The sequence below is a fragment of the Salvia miltiorrhiza genome, chromosome 8 (genome assembly GCF_028751815.1).
Source record: "Salvia miltiorrhiza cultivar Shanhuang (shh) chromosome 8, IMPLAD_Smil_shh, whole genome shotgun sequence".
NCBI lineage: Eukaryota > Viridiplantae > Streptophyta > Magnoliopsida > Lamiales > Lamiaceae > Salvia > Salvia miltiorrhiza.
Window position 1 is genome coordinate 11,465,391 of NC_080394.1, and position 14,568 is coordinate 11,479,958.

The 14,568-nt window shown below is 29.8% G+C and overlaps 1 protein-coding gene across 1 annotated transcript; it reads left to right on the top strand.

Moving 5' to 3' along the window:
• The first annotated feature begins 9,518 nt into the window (after positions 1 to 9,518).
• Positions 9,519 to 11,182, top strand: LOC131000983 (protein RADIALIS-like 4). The gene is made up of 2 exons (XM_057927136.1): positions 9,519 to 9,914; positions 10,939 to 11,182. Exons 1-2 carry the CDS (start codon positions 9,649 to 9,651, stop codon positions 10,961 to 10,963), a joined length of 291 nt encoding a protein of 96 aa, XP_057783119.1. The 5' UTR covers positions 9,519 to 9,648; the 3' UTR covers positions 10,964 to 11,182.
• Positions 11,183 to 14,568: the final 3,386 nt, after the last annotated feature.

A 14,568-nucleotide genomic window follows, 5' to 3' on the forward strand; every position in this document is an offset into this window, starting at 1 on the left:
TTCTATAATATATGAAGATGGAGAGCTACATAAAACCAACCATTTCATCTGCTTTAACTTGAAGAAATAGGTATTAGATATGTTTTTTACTAAGTTTAATGCTGTTCTGAATTTGCAGCATGCTCTTGCTTTAGTCTTCATCTTTCTCTTCTCTTTGATGTGAGTTTTAATCTTCATCTTTTATAATGCTTGGTTTTTAGATGTTAGGAACCTCCTATACATACATACTAATATGTTGACGTATATATCAATTTAATTTAGGTTGTATTGAGTAGAATATATTTGATCAATATTAATGAGATTAGTAATGAATGATATATTTATATGATTTTTGTGTGAGACCATTTTGCGAACTAAGATTCACTAGATGGTAGCCATGGGAGTGCCTTTAAAGTCAAATACTTTATTTATTCTTCATTTTCTACATTTAATAATAATGGAATAAAAAATTATAAATGTTATCCGTAAAATGAAATAAAACTACCTTCCAAGATTTTAGTATTATAATCATTCGTTTTTACTACAATAAATATTATCAATTTTGTCAGCGTTATGCAACTAATAAAATTAGAGCAATGACATATTACGAGAAAATTGTTGCACAATTTTATTGGTTGTCTTCTCTTCGTCGAACTTTGTATGGAAAGCGATTTCACGACAACAGCCTATACCTTTCTATATAAGTTCTTGTGTGCTGGTTATATATTGAAATTTATTAAATTATTTAGAAAACATTTGAGAATAAAATTAATTATTGTCCAAAAAGAAATTTCATATTATATTGGGATCAAGGATTTGGATGGTGGATTTCAAATATTTTATTATAAAGTTGCTTTGAAATCTACCTAGACTACTACGAATATGTTCATTCCTCCGTCCCACCTCATCAGACCTAATTTTTTGGACACGATTATTTAAATTTTTTATTATAATGTAAAAGAGTGTAAAAACATGTGGACCTATATTTATTATAGTGAAAATTGATTATTCATAAAAGAAATATATAGGTCTAGTTGAATGAGACGGTCATAGTTCCTTTTAACACAATTATTTAAAAGAGTAAGATTATAGTGTTAAAAAACGTAAAAGTATGATCCAATATTTATTATAGTAAAAAATTAATTACTCAAAAAAAAAAAAAATCAGATCAAGTCAAATGGTACAGGGGAAGGGGAATTATTATTTTCTAATAAATCCCTAAATCTTTTTTTTTTTTTTTTAACTTGGAGATGGAAACAATGAGATTTGAACCCTAAAACGTTATTCAAAAATAGGAATTTGCATTGCTTGAATATTCCCTTGCTTACAAATTTATCATTGCAGATTTCTAATTCATCTGTTAAATCCTTTACTTGATTCTATTTCCAATTAATTAGGTTAGACAGATATGATGCCAATTGAACTGCGTCGAAGGCCGTCTGGAATAATTTAAACTAGAGTTATACTTTGTGCGATATACGATAATAATTATAATTAATATAAAAATTAAGAGCAATTTTTGATGTATGAATTTTATGTAGAACACGTATGAATTCGCTGTATAAAGGTATGAATTGTGAAAAAATAAATTTTTGCTACCTTTGAGATTCGAACTCAGGACCATATATAAATACATCCAACAAGATTACGAATCAACCGTAGATCTTGATGATCTAAGGGCTGAAAATGATTATTATTTTATATCTTAATAAATGCTCTTATTTTAGCCATTCCCTATATATATACATGTATATATATAGATATTGATATACACAATATTATTATGCTATATTTACATATATTTTGCATATCCTATATCTATTTTTATCATGTGCATATATATTTAATTTTATTTCAATGACATATTTAATTTAATTTCATAAAAAAAATTGGTGAATATACTTTCATGAATATAAATAATTAAATTGGGCGGGTGGGGGGGGGGGGGGGGTTAAACAAAAAAAGGGAGCATACAAATAATCCTACAATTTTAGGCTAATTGCTACCATAGAAATAATCCTTTGATTTTATTTTATTTACAAAATTACCACTAGTTCAATTTAAAATTGATTTCAAATTAATTGTTGCCTTTTTAATATAGTACTAGCATTTTTATCCCATGCAATGCACAAGAAATATTTTTATATTTAGATACAATTGATACCAACTCAATTATCATATTTATAAATATAATAAAAATTTGTTTTTGATTGAATATATTTGAGTTGAATATTACAAAATAAAAAATAAAGAAGAATTCACAATATTACAAATTGATATTATGAAAAGAAAAAAAAAGGAAAAATAGATTTATTCAAAAAAAGATAAGAGAGGAGAGAGATATTTTTGAAAAATAATAATTTTAAATAACTATAACTTTAACATTTCAAATCAAATACTATTTACATAGAAGATATCAAATTAATGCTATTATCGTGATCCTTAATTGATATTCACATTAAATATTTTATAATTAATCAAATTTCATAATTTTGGAAATAAATAAATGAATGAATTAAGAAGATAAAGAAAATAAAAAGAAAAAAATATAATTTATAAATAAACCTTCGATTTTATTATAACTATAAAATTATCACTCAATTTTAAAAATAATTTCAAATTAAAAATCATTTTTTTAATATATTATAAATAGACCAGTTCCCTAATTTATACCCGTATAATAAGTCCATATTTTCTTTAAATCATATTGAGTCCATATTAAATTGGTTACCATGTGATTACAAATAAGTTTTATAAATTATTTTAATATATTGAAGCATGTGTGACACGATCAAATTATGAATAAATTAATGCATACATGAGTAAAAATTTAAATACTTGCATGAGACTGGTCTTATATATGAGATAAATCACCTCAAAACATATAGTTTTCAGAAACAGAAGCAAAAGCAACGTTGTGGTACAATGGCTACAGCTTTCGCCTTACTTCTTTATACCTAGAGGTGTGTGTTTGAAACCCAATTGATTTAGACATTCACTCGTTAAATTAAATGTCTGAGTGTCAAAAATTAAAATTTTCGTTACCTATGAAATTTGAATTCATGATCACAAATTCATCTAACAAAGTAATGAAATTCATATTTTTTTTAAATTTAATTTTTTTGCTATATGTGAAATTCAAACTCAGGACCACAAATTAATCTAACAAAATAATGAAATTCATACTCCTTTTTGGCATCTTAATAATCCGAGTTCTCTTAAAAATGAGGTATTTTATTTTAGCCCTCTCCTCTATGTATATCCAATATGACGTTAATAATCTGAGTTCTCCTTTTCAAATCATTGTAATTCAAAAAAAAAAATCCAAGATACAAAGTTCTTGGTTCTAGTTTAAGAATTGGGTTACTAATTTTTTTTTTCTTCTTATTGTGCGTGCTCCACTCACGCTATATTTTCTATGATTTTCTTAAAGTTCATATCGTCTCATCTTATGCATGTGTTTATAAGACAGATGAAGTATACATTAGTTATGGTATATTTATGATAAGTAAATTTCTTTTGATTTATTTGGTGTCCTCGTTTTAATTTGTTTTAGTTATGTTCGTTTGGAATTTTAATTTGGTTTTAGTAGCAAAGCAAAGAGTTGTTTTGGGAGTGGGCCCATATACGGGAGAAATGATGAGCGGTCGACATAAAAGGATTCCCAAAAGCAGTAATGTTCTTAAAGTGGCAGCCCAATCATTACATAAAGGGGCTTATGATAATCGGTATCCTTCAAAAAAATATGTGGACCTTCATTCTCATCTGGGAATATTTTTTTCATTTTAGGATCCACTAAGCTCTTGCTTTCTTCCAAAGATCCTTCAAATATTCCTCACATTTATTCTTCTTCATTTTCTTCAAAACATAAATTTTCAAACTTCACAAATCATATACTACATTCCTATTCACAATGTTAACTATTTTTGCAACTTTTAGTTATAGATATTTTAAATGAATGTTTTGGAGTTTAATACCAAAAGTACTCTCATTAAATCTCATCATTTATGTCTTCCACCAGATAATAATTGTATATCACTAAAGATAGATTACCATTAATTAAGGGTCTAAAAAGACTTACCTTATCAATTTGGAGGTGTGACGGATTTACACTAAAACCAAACACTTTTTAATTTTTATATATCTATATAATATACATATATAATTAGGGGTGTTTGCGGTTTAGTGCGGTTTGGCAACAAAATCAAACCAAACCGTAAAATACGGTTTGATTATTTTTTGAAACCAAATCAAACTGTATTAGCATAAAACCAAATCAAATAAAAAAAATAATAGTCTTTGAAGGTGACAACACGAGTTTTAATAAAAATGATTTAGAGTATTGTGTGTGGAGAAAGAGTCTCACTTCAAAAGTAGTGTTAATAATGATAATTAATTGTATTACGAGTAGAAAATTGGGGCTCGCCATGTGATAGAAAGTGTAGAAAAATGATAAAAAAGACTAATTTTTGTGGATGTCCAAAAATGGCGAAAATTAACTATTTTTTTTGTGGACAGAAGAAGTATCTTGTAGCCCATGCATCGCACGAGAGAGCGTACTACATACATAATTTAACAAGCTAGATTAGAAAGTTAGAACTTCTAGGGTACGTTATGCGCAAACGTTGTTTCTGCAAAATGAATTTTACAGAAAATTAATTGTCAAGAAGAAGTTGTTAAAATTATACAAGAACATAAAATAAATTGAGAAAAGAGAAGAAAATAAATTGAGATGAAATATGTTTACCAATTGATGAAGAATAGAAGAATTGTAAAGATTTTTGGACACTGAGATCGAGGTGGTGTTATAAGGAGTAAAATGGAGCAAACGTGGATATGAACCAACTCCATTAACGTATACTTTATCTATCCTTAATCAAATCGATGGGTTTGAACTTCTTTAAAATATAATGAATTTTTTTTATTGCTCAATAGCATTTAAAATATTAAAGTCCAATAATTTTTTTTATTAAAACCCAACATTCATTAATAATTAAAGCTCAAAATGAATGTTAATTTAAATCTTATGCAAAACAGTAGTAATCATATAAAATAATTATATGTTAGATATTTCACTTATTCACATACTCAAAATAAATTAATATGCAATAAATAAAAATTTAAATAGCTTAATTGTACAAAAGCTTTTGTACATCATTTTATTAGAATTAAGTTCAAATTTTATTTTGATATATCTTCAACAAGAAAGTAACGTAACTTGAGAATGTTATTTGTAGGAAAATGATTCCATTAAAAAAATGATTGTAGTGAAATACTAGGTTATCATGATACATATTATATACGATGCAATGCATAATAACCTTTTTTCCTTGATTATATATGTTATGTACAATGCAATGGATGATGCGCTTTCTTTTAGCAACATATATATTGTGTTATATAATCTTCCGTACGATATACATTTACATTGATAATGTCATTTCTTATTGATTTTCTCATGTGGCAAAAAATATAAATGGACTAAAATTTTGATCAAAAGGATAATAGTATTGTATTGAGCTTAACAGAGAGCTTATTTGGACTTCCTTCTAGGAAATATTGTTTGTGTGTTTGGATGGTGGTTGAATATATAAAAATTATCCTTTATTGTTCAAAGAAGAAGTTATGGTTAGTTTGTTTATAAATTTTTTAGTTTCAATATAAATAAAACTATATTACTATGATTTTTTTGTGCAATGCATGGATGTAGATCCTAGATAATAGATTAATAAACCAAATTTAGAAATAATAAAATATAATTACGAATTACACAATAATTGAAATTGAAATTTATTGTTTGTAGATAATATAGATCGTTGATCAAGAAATAAAATACGATGATTATCTTAAATCTAATAAGAAACGACGTCACGAAGCCTCCATGCATCGCATGGGTGGGACTGCAAGTAATCAATAAAGGTGCATTAGGGATTAAATCTGTTTATGTGCATCAGTTTGCAAACCGTACACGAAGCTCACGTGCATCGCACGAGTGGACTGCTAGTAACCAATAAATTAAAGATGTATTAGGGATCAAATCTGTTTATGTGCATTAGTTTGCAAACCGTACGCGAAAGACATAGGATCTTAGGCATCCAAGCCATACGTATGACCAGTTCAATACAAAATGTATAAGCTAGCTTATAGGTAAAATTCGCTCATACAATAACTTACAAATCATACATTAATTTAAAAAAAAAAAAATCAGACTAGAAATCCTAACATGACGAGCTTAACTACCTATGAGTTGTTCATAGAAACCTTAATATATAAAAAGAAATGCATGTGCAATTCTTTAATTATAGTTCATATGTAGTTGTTATACTAGGTGACATTCATTCGTATAAGTCATATTGATAAATGATAATTATTGATGCAACCAAATATGAGTAGTATTTTAGAATAGAAGTAGGGAAATTGAGATTGATGGTTTTGGGCGGTTTTATGGAGGGTGGTGGGGTGGAGGCAGCTCTATGATATTTGGAATTTTGTTAATATAGAGATCATAAAGTCCGAAACCCTAATCCCAAGAATCTGTAGCATTCATAAACACTTCCACATTCAAAACATCACCTGTGTCACGTAATTCGATTTTCTAATTCAACCCTGACAGACATCATATATTAATTAATTAATATCTCTCAGGAATAGAAGAGACTCGACCACTTTATGATCTTGTCTACTTTCTTCATGCATGCACGGTTAAAACCAAGATTCATGATTATTTTTAAATAAAACTTTATTTATTTAACTGCCATATACTTCATCTGTTTCAACTCAATAAACCACGTACAAGACCTAGGCATATATATATAGATGCTAAAAAACAAATAATTAATAATAAAATTGGAAAGATAAAGTAATTCTTTTGAGGATATATTTATCTGAGAAGAGAAATGAAAATTTTCCTTTTAAATGAGAAGAAAGATAGTTATGTGAGGATTGACAAATGGTACATAATGAGTTATATATGAGTTTATTTGTTATATATTGATTTTTTATTCTATAAAGTGACATATTGAAATAGCTAGAATCAATGTCCAAAAAAGAAAACATGGTATATATATATTGAATTGGGACGAAGTAAGTATAATTTTCTTTTCCCATGTTCCACCCAGTGGCGGATTCGGGGGGGGGGGGGGGGTGCTAGGGGGGGCTGAAGCCCCATCCCAATTTTTGAGTTTTTTTTTTAAATATAGAAATTTATTTAACTTAATATATCAATATATATGTATGTATATAAATAAGAAATAAAAGAAAAAATTATTTCTAGTATATCCAACTATCCTTATTAATTCTTTGAAATTGTACATTGATTTGTTACATTTATGTTATTTTTATCCTATTTTTTTCTTAATTAATTTTTAATGTTGAATTTGAGTCCATTCTAAAGTTAAAAGTAAAATTACTAATTATTAACAATGAAAGTTAGTTTATTTGTTTAGAAAATGAAATATATTTTTTTAAAAGAATGCATAAAAGTATTGTTTTGTATACTTTCAATCTACTTGATGTTGAATTAATTGAATTGCAAACATATATCTATTATATTAAGTGATTGTTAAAAAAATGCATGAAAATAAAGTGTACGGAATGTTCAAAAAAATTTGCTTCGGGGGCTCCCGCCCCCGAACCCTCGTGTAAATGTCTACATACGTTGTAGATCAATAAATTCAGCCCCCCGAACCTCAAATCCTGGATCCAGCAGTATTTTATATATCTCGCAATGAGATTAATCGCTATTAGCATCTTTTGTTTTTGTTTTGGATTGATATTCAATAGCATATTTATGATTATAATAATATCAAATTAATATACACAATTAAAATATATGAATTTGGATTAAAATCTTGAACATTTTCACGAAAAGATGGTCTGACACAAATTTTTAATTATACGATTGAAGGCCAACCTAGCTAGAATAAAAACAAGCTGAATAAAATTTGATCCGGGCTCACATACATGCTTTATGGTATGTCAAAATATTCCATAAAGTATAAGCATTCACACACACGTAATATATATATATATATATAGAGAAGGGTTCAACAGATAAGCTAAATATTGTGGAGAATAGAGAATTCGTAAAATAAAAACGAACAGATCTATAATTTTAATGAACAGATCAATATACCACATGAACAACAATTTGCCAAGGGTTCGAATCCTGCTGGTGGCGAGTTTTACTTTATTTTTACTAAATACGACTGTTCATTACTTATGTTGATCTGTTCATAATGAATAAAAAAATAATTCTCTGTTGAACTCAACCCTATATATATACACACACACACACACACACTCCATCTGTCTATTAAAAATAGTCCTAAAGGTGGACGACGCGCGTTTTAATAAAAATGATTGTTGTATTCTGAGTGGAGAGAGGATCTCACTTAAAAAATAGTGTTTATAATGATAATTAATTATATTTTGAGTGGAGAGTAGGGACCACCATGTGATATATAGTTTCCTAAAATGAAAAATGACTAATTTTTGCGAACATCCCAAAATGACAAAAGGGGACTATCTTTTGTGCAGGGAGGGAGTATATAGGAAAAGGTTCCATTGAAAATGTATTGAGAATTAAGAATGCGTTTTAACTCTGTCGAATAAGTCAACAATTTTAATGAACAAGTCAATAATTTTTATAAACAAGTATTTTGGTATGGGTTCAAATCCTGGAAGGAGCGAGATTTTTATCATATTTAAATAGATATGCATGTTCATCAATTTTATTAATTTGCTCAAAAAATTTATTTATTTATTCATTATTTTCAATTTTCAACATATTTACCATTTTTAATAGACCACATCCTCTCTCTCTATATGTATAGTATCCAGACTGAACATTTGGAACCGCACGAGAGAATCCAAAAGCGATGAGAATATATCTAAAAAGAGAATTTTATGCTGTATTGATATCCTTAAAAAAATCCCCCGCCCACCCACCTAAAAAAAAGAAAGAAAAAACAAAACTTGTATTTTCAATCTCGATATCTAGTATTGCAGTTTAATGAAAAATCTAATTTACATTTAATCTGTAATTTTTTTATTATTAGAAAGAATTGATTTTTCAATAATCAGAATAATTTTTTTAAAAAATAAGTGACAAATGTTAATTAGAGTTCATTGTCTCCGTCCGCCAAAATTATGTAAAAATTACTATATTTGGCGTCCGCCAAGATTATGTCACTTTCCTTTTATGGCAATGGTCCCACCATCTTCTTTAATATTTTATCCTTACTAACACTCTTTATTTACAAAAAATCCACTCAAAACTCAATCTCAACCACACATCTCATAAAGTGGTGGGACCCTTTCTCCACTACATCAAAATCATCACTAATTTTATTAAATCCCGTGCCCAAGCAATTTTTTACATAATTTTGGCGGACGGAGGGAGTAATAAAATAGTGATAAATTTAAGCTTTAAAATAAATAATATTAATACAACAATATTAGTAGTGAGATAGTAGATAAAATTATGAGAGAGAATGTGATACTACATTACTATACTAAAGATAAAATAAAAGAAAGAATGTGGTGGGTGTCTTTGTTTTATGCATATATGCTTAGTCCCCCAACCCCAACTATATATAGCCGCCAATCCATGCACAAATCCTTTATCCTATCAAACTAATTAATAGGTGCAGCTTTAATTTGTAAGAAATGGCGTCAACTTCACTGAGTTCGCGTAGGCCCGCTTCATGGACCGTGCAAGAGAACAAACTGTTTGAGAAAGCGCTCGCCCGGTTCGACCGGGACACGCCCGACCGGTGGCAGAACGTCGCGAGGGCCGTCGGCGGCGGAAAGTCGGCGGAGGAAGTCAAGATGCACTACGACATTCTCATTGAGGATCTCCGCCGAATTGAGTCCGGCCACGTGCCTATTCCCAACTACAGCAACACTACTACTACTGCTGAAGAAGAAAAAAGGTTTTGCTTTATCATTATTTTCTTTTTCTGCTTCTTTTTTTTAAATATTAAAAGGTTTTATATTACTAGCTAATTGATTTTTATACTACCTAGCTTCATATATGGTGCATTTTTGCTCCCAGCATACATATCATATCACGTATATAAGCTTCGTATTTAATTTTATTTTTTGTTCTTAAATGCGAACTCTTTTATTCAAAAAAACTTTTTCATGGGAAAAACATATTTATTCGGACAGAGAGGATCAAGTCTTTTTGACTAAAAAAAGATGTGGGAATTTTTTTTGAGTTTAAAATTATTTAAGTCCAATGTTAGAACGATTTGCAAAAATAGACTAATATTTTTCGGACTTGCAAAAAATATGACAATTATTTATTAGAATGGTTTGCTAAAATAGGCCAATATTTTTTGGTCTTGCAAAAATACGTCAATTATTTATTCGGACCAAGAGAATCAAGTCTTTATGACAAAAAAAAGGATGTGAGAATTTTTCTTGAGTTTAAAATTGTTTAAGTCCACTAAAACTAGGTCAATTATTTTAGTGTTTGATATTCTTGGGCCACATTTTCGCCCGATTCAGCAATTTATAGGCTACATTTTGGGACCAAAATGTGGTCTAAAATAGCCTGACAACCCGTACGGAGGGGATTGATTATGTGGCAAGCACGTCATTTTTACGGCTGCAGATAGAATGTCATGTGCTTGGTCCATGCGGGAAAGTCCAAAAATTCGATAATTGACCGAGAAATGTCATGCGGGTACCACTTATTAATTAGTGTTCTATTTTTACAAGTTCAAAAATTATTGTTCAAATTTCCAAATCAACCTAAGTTATTGTCCTAATAAACCCTATGACTCTATATAATTGTGTAGGGGGAATTCAGACTAGTACAAAATATTTTCTATTTTTAATTAATTCGACATATAAAATTTTCATCTCATTACAAGTTATAATTTGAATACTTTTGTATTTTACTAAAATATCCTTTTGCAATAATTTATATCGGTCTTTGATGCGTGACAGGCTTCTAAAGTATCTCAAGATGTGATGATCAGCATGTTTGGAGGAATCAATACGATCAGCTTCCGGATTGAATGCATGCAAAACAGAAGCTATATATAATGTTGATATTATATTTTGGTCTAATTTCATTTTTGGAGTTTTTCATCAGAGATTAATATATTTTATGCACTATTTTAATCTACAATTAATGATGTAATATGTCCCTACATTTACTTTTTATTTAATTAAGTGTTTGTCTATCATATATATGCAGTGCTCTGCAGAAATGAAATAACTATCATATGTAAAACTAACGAAATAGGTTCATGCTGATACATATCTGCAATTAGAGCATCCATACTTAAGAGAGTTTTTTCGAGGCGCTCTAAGAAGGTGGATTCCATTTAAAAACTCTATCTCCGCATTCATGGGCTCTAAAATTAACATTTTTATTTAATTCAAAATAACCTCTTCAATTTTAAAGTCGAATATTTTTGTAAATTTAAAATTTCAATATTATTAATTAAAATAAAATACAATAATAATAAAAATATTACAATAATTAAAATATAATTAGGTATAATTTAATTATGGCTGGATCGGACCAAATTGAGCCCCAAATGTACGTGATTTGAACTGGTTGTACATTTGTCAGTCGCGAATGGAGTAGTTGATGGAGCAGCGCTACTCGCACCTCGTCGTTACCCCTGTCTCCCATTTCGTCGCATTTTCTCATTTGTCTTCGATTATCATGTTATGCATAATAATGCACGCAAACATGATATCGCTCAGATGCTCATTCTTCTGTAGGTCCTTTGATAATAGCCCAACGAGATTAAAGGATGCTAAAAGCTCATTCTATGTCTCCAAGCTACTATTTGCATCAATTTGAACCTTCTCTTCTTCTCGTCTGACGGGAATAGAGGATCTGCACGACCGTGGGTCAAACGGGGTAGATGTTGTCAGTCAAGTAGTATCACATCGTGTAGTAAGAGTTGTTGGCTTTGAATGTCACCAGCGGAGCTGTTCCTTCAAGAACATTGTTAAACAATGGTGATTGGTTTAGCACATTGATGTCATTGCTTCAGTTGGCATCCCGAAAAACGCATGCTAGATCAATAGATCTTTGGATGCGACGGCATTGAGGATGATGGTCGGCTCACCGTGATCACCTCGGTGTATGCTCCTTGCCACGTTGTTGGACAATTCTTCCATGTCCATTGTTTGAGCTGGGCATCCCAAAAAACACATGCTAGATCAATAGATCTTAAGATGCGACGACATCGAGGATGATGGTCGGCTCACCATGATCACCTAGGGTACATGCTCTTTGCCACGTTGGATAATTCTTCCACGTCTAATGCATGCAATCGACGCTCCCTAGCATTTTCGGAAATTCGTGCTACGCCTCGTGCATAGCAAGTAGTTTTTGGCAGTTGGCGGTCTCGATAGAATTTCCTCAAGCACAGCAGTGACGTCGACTCGGCAATACGCAGATACTTGTCGTAAGAATCTGCGGCACCTCCATTCGCGAGTTGCCGAATTATCATCGTACATTTTTGAATCGGTATGAAGCCTTGTCTTCTAATAGCGTCTCCGCATTGTTGGAAGTAAGGATCAGACTCCACCGCATTAATGATGTGCAAGAACAAGTATCGACACATACAAAAACATCGCCTGAAAAATGCTTCGCCAAAGATCAAATCGGGGCGAAGAAATCTCGATAAAGTCGTTCACCACCGGCTTCATGATCGTGACGAATGTATACTTTCTTCTTCCCTCTTTTTTTCAAAGGGCTATCCGGTGGACCTACATGACTCGCTATTTTTAAAAATTCATTTACAAGTTGTATAAATTGAACGGCATGAGGAACGTTGAATATTGGGACGATTGAAACCTCATCAGCGTTAGAATCAGAGGAAGAGTTGGAACTTGGAAGAGGAGTGGGAAGAAGAAGGCATTGTTAGAGGAGGAAAATGAGAGAATTGAATTTGATACGAGAAATGAAAAGAATGAAAGTATTTATAGAGTAATTTTAGAATTAAAAAGGGAAAAAAAGTTGTTACAAATGAGTAAATTTAAAATAAAAATAAATAAAATTCAGCTAAAAAAGAGCTATTGAATTCATAACATTTTTTTAATATGACGCTTGCATAGCACGCGCCTTACCTTTTGGCCAACGCACCTAGCACGAGGACACGAGCCGATGCGGCAGCGCAAGGATATAGTGAAAGAGTGGGCTGGATGCTCATTTAGAGCCCATGTGGGTGCTCTAAAATGTTCAAGAATATCAGTTTAGATCTTCTTTCTCAATATTTTTGTTGTGTCATTCGTGTTTCATTATTAAATTCATTACTCCTTTCGTCACCTAATTTCATGTCCCTCTAAAAATGTCATAAGTTTTAATAAAATGATTGAAGGTGTTGTGAGTAAAATAAATGTCTCATCTTTGTGAGAGTGTTAAAATGATTAAAGTGTAATAATGGTTCCACTTTTTATAGGATTGTGAAGTAATTTTACTAAAAACAGAAAGGAACATGAAATTGGGGGGGGGGGGGGGGGGGGGAGGGGATTAAAATGACGAAAGGGGCATGAAACTGGCGAACGGAGGATATATTATAATAATTAATATGCATGACAAAATAAAATTATTATAATATAAACTCTAATTAATATTTATAATTCTAAATATTGAGAGCTTATACATTATATACTCAAATAATAGAATAACGAGCCCTAAATTATTTATTTATTCTAATTAGGTATAGTCAATTTTATTAATAGTTATAAAATTAAATTAAAATGCCAGAACTATGAAATAGATAAATTAATTAAAAATGAAAAATAAAACAACAGAAAGTCGGATAAAATATAGATAGTGCCAAAACGTAACATCTAAAGCAAACCTTGTACTTAATTATGAGTTTTACATTAAAAAAGAAGAAAAGGAATTCGAATTTGGCAATAACTCAGCTTCAACAACAGAAAGGGCGCAACTGAAAAAATGGTTGCTTGAGATTTGCAATACGCTCGTGAGTATTTGGATCTCCGTTGGATTGGATAGAAGAAGGGCGGAGATTAAAAAGATTAGGGATCCACATTGAGTTTTTGGCAGTCGACGGCGATGAAGGTTTTGATATTGCTTCAACGATGATGGCAGGGATTACTTGTGGCGGTCAAGGGATTGGCCGCTGAGTCAGTACGAGCTAATTAATTTCAATAAATACTTTATTTTTCCTCGATTCTCTATCTAATATTATGTGCTATCTTGATTGTGTTGCCTGATTTTCTATAATCTATATATTCAAAATGTAAATTTTCATTTGAAATTAATTGAAAAAATTAAGTGATAATTTTTTAGTTATAATAAAATAAAAAGTTTATTTATAAATTATATATACATATATACTTTTTATTTTCTCTTTCTTTATCTTTTTATTTTTTTTTGTTTTATTTTTATTTAGAATTATGGAATTCGACTAATTATAAAATATTATACTATCGTGATCTTTAATTTGATATATTTTATGAAACTGTTTGTTTTAAAATATAAAAATTATATTTATGTAAAGATTAAAATTTTAAAAAATATCTTTTCTTTCACATCTTTTTTTTGAATAAATCTATTTTTCAATTATTTTTTATTTTCAT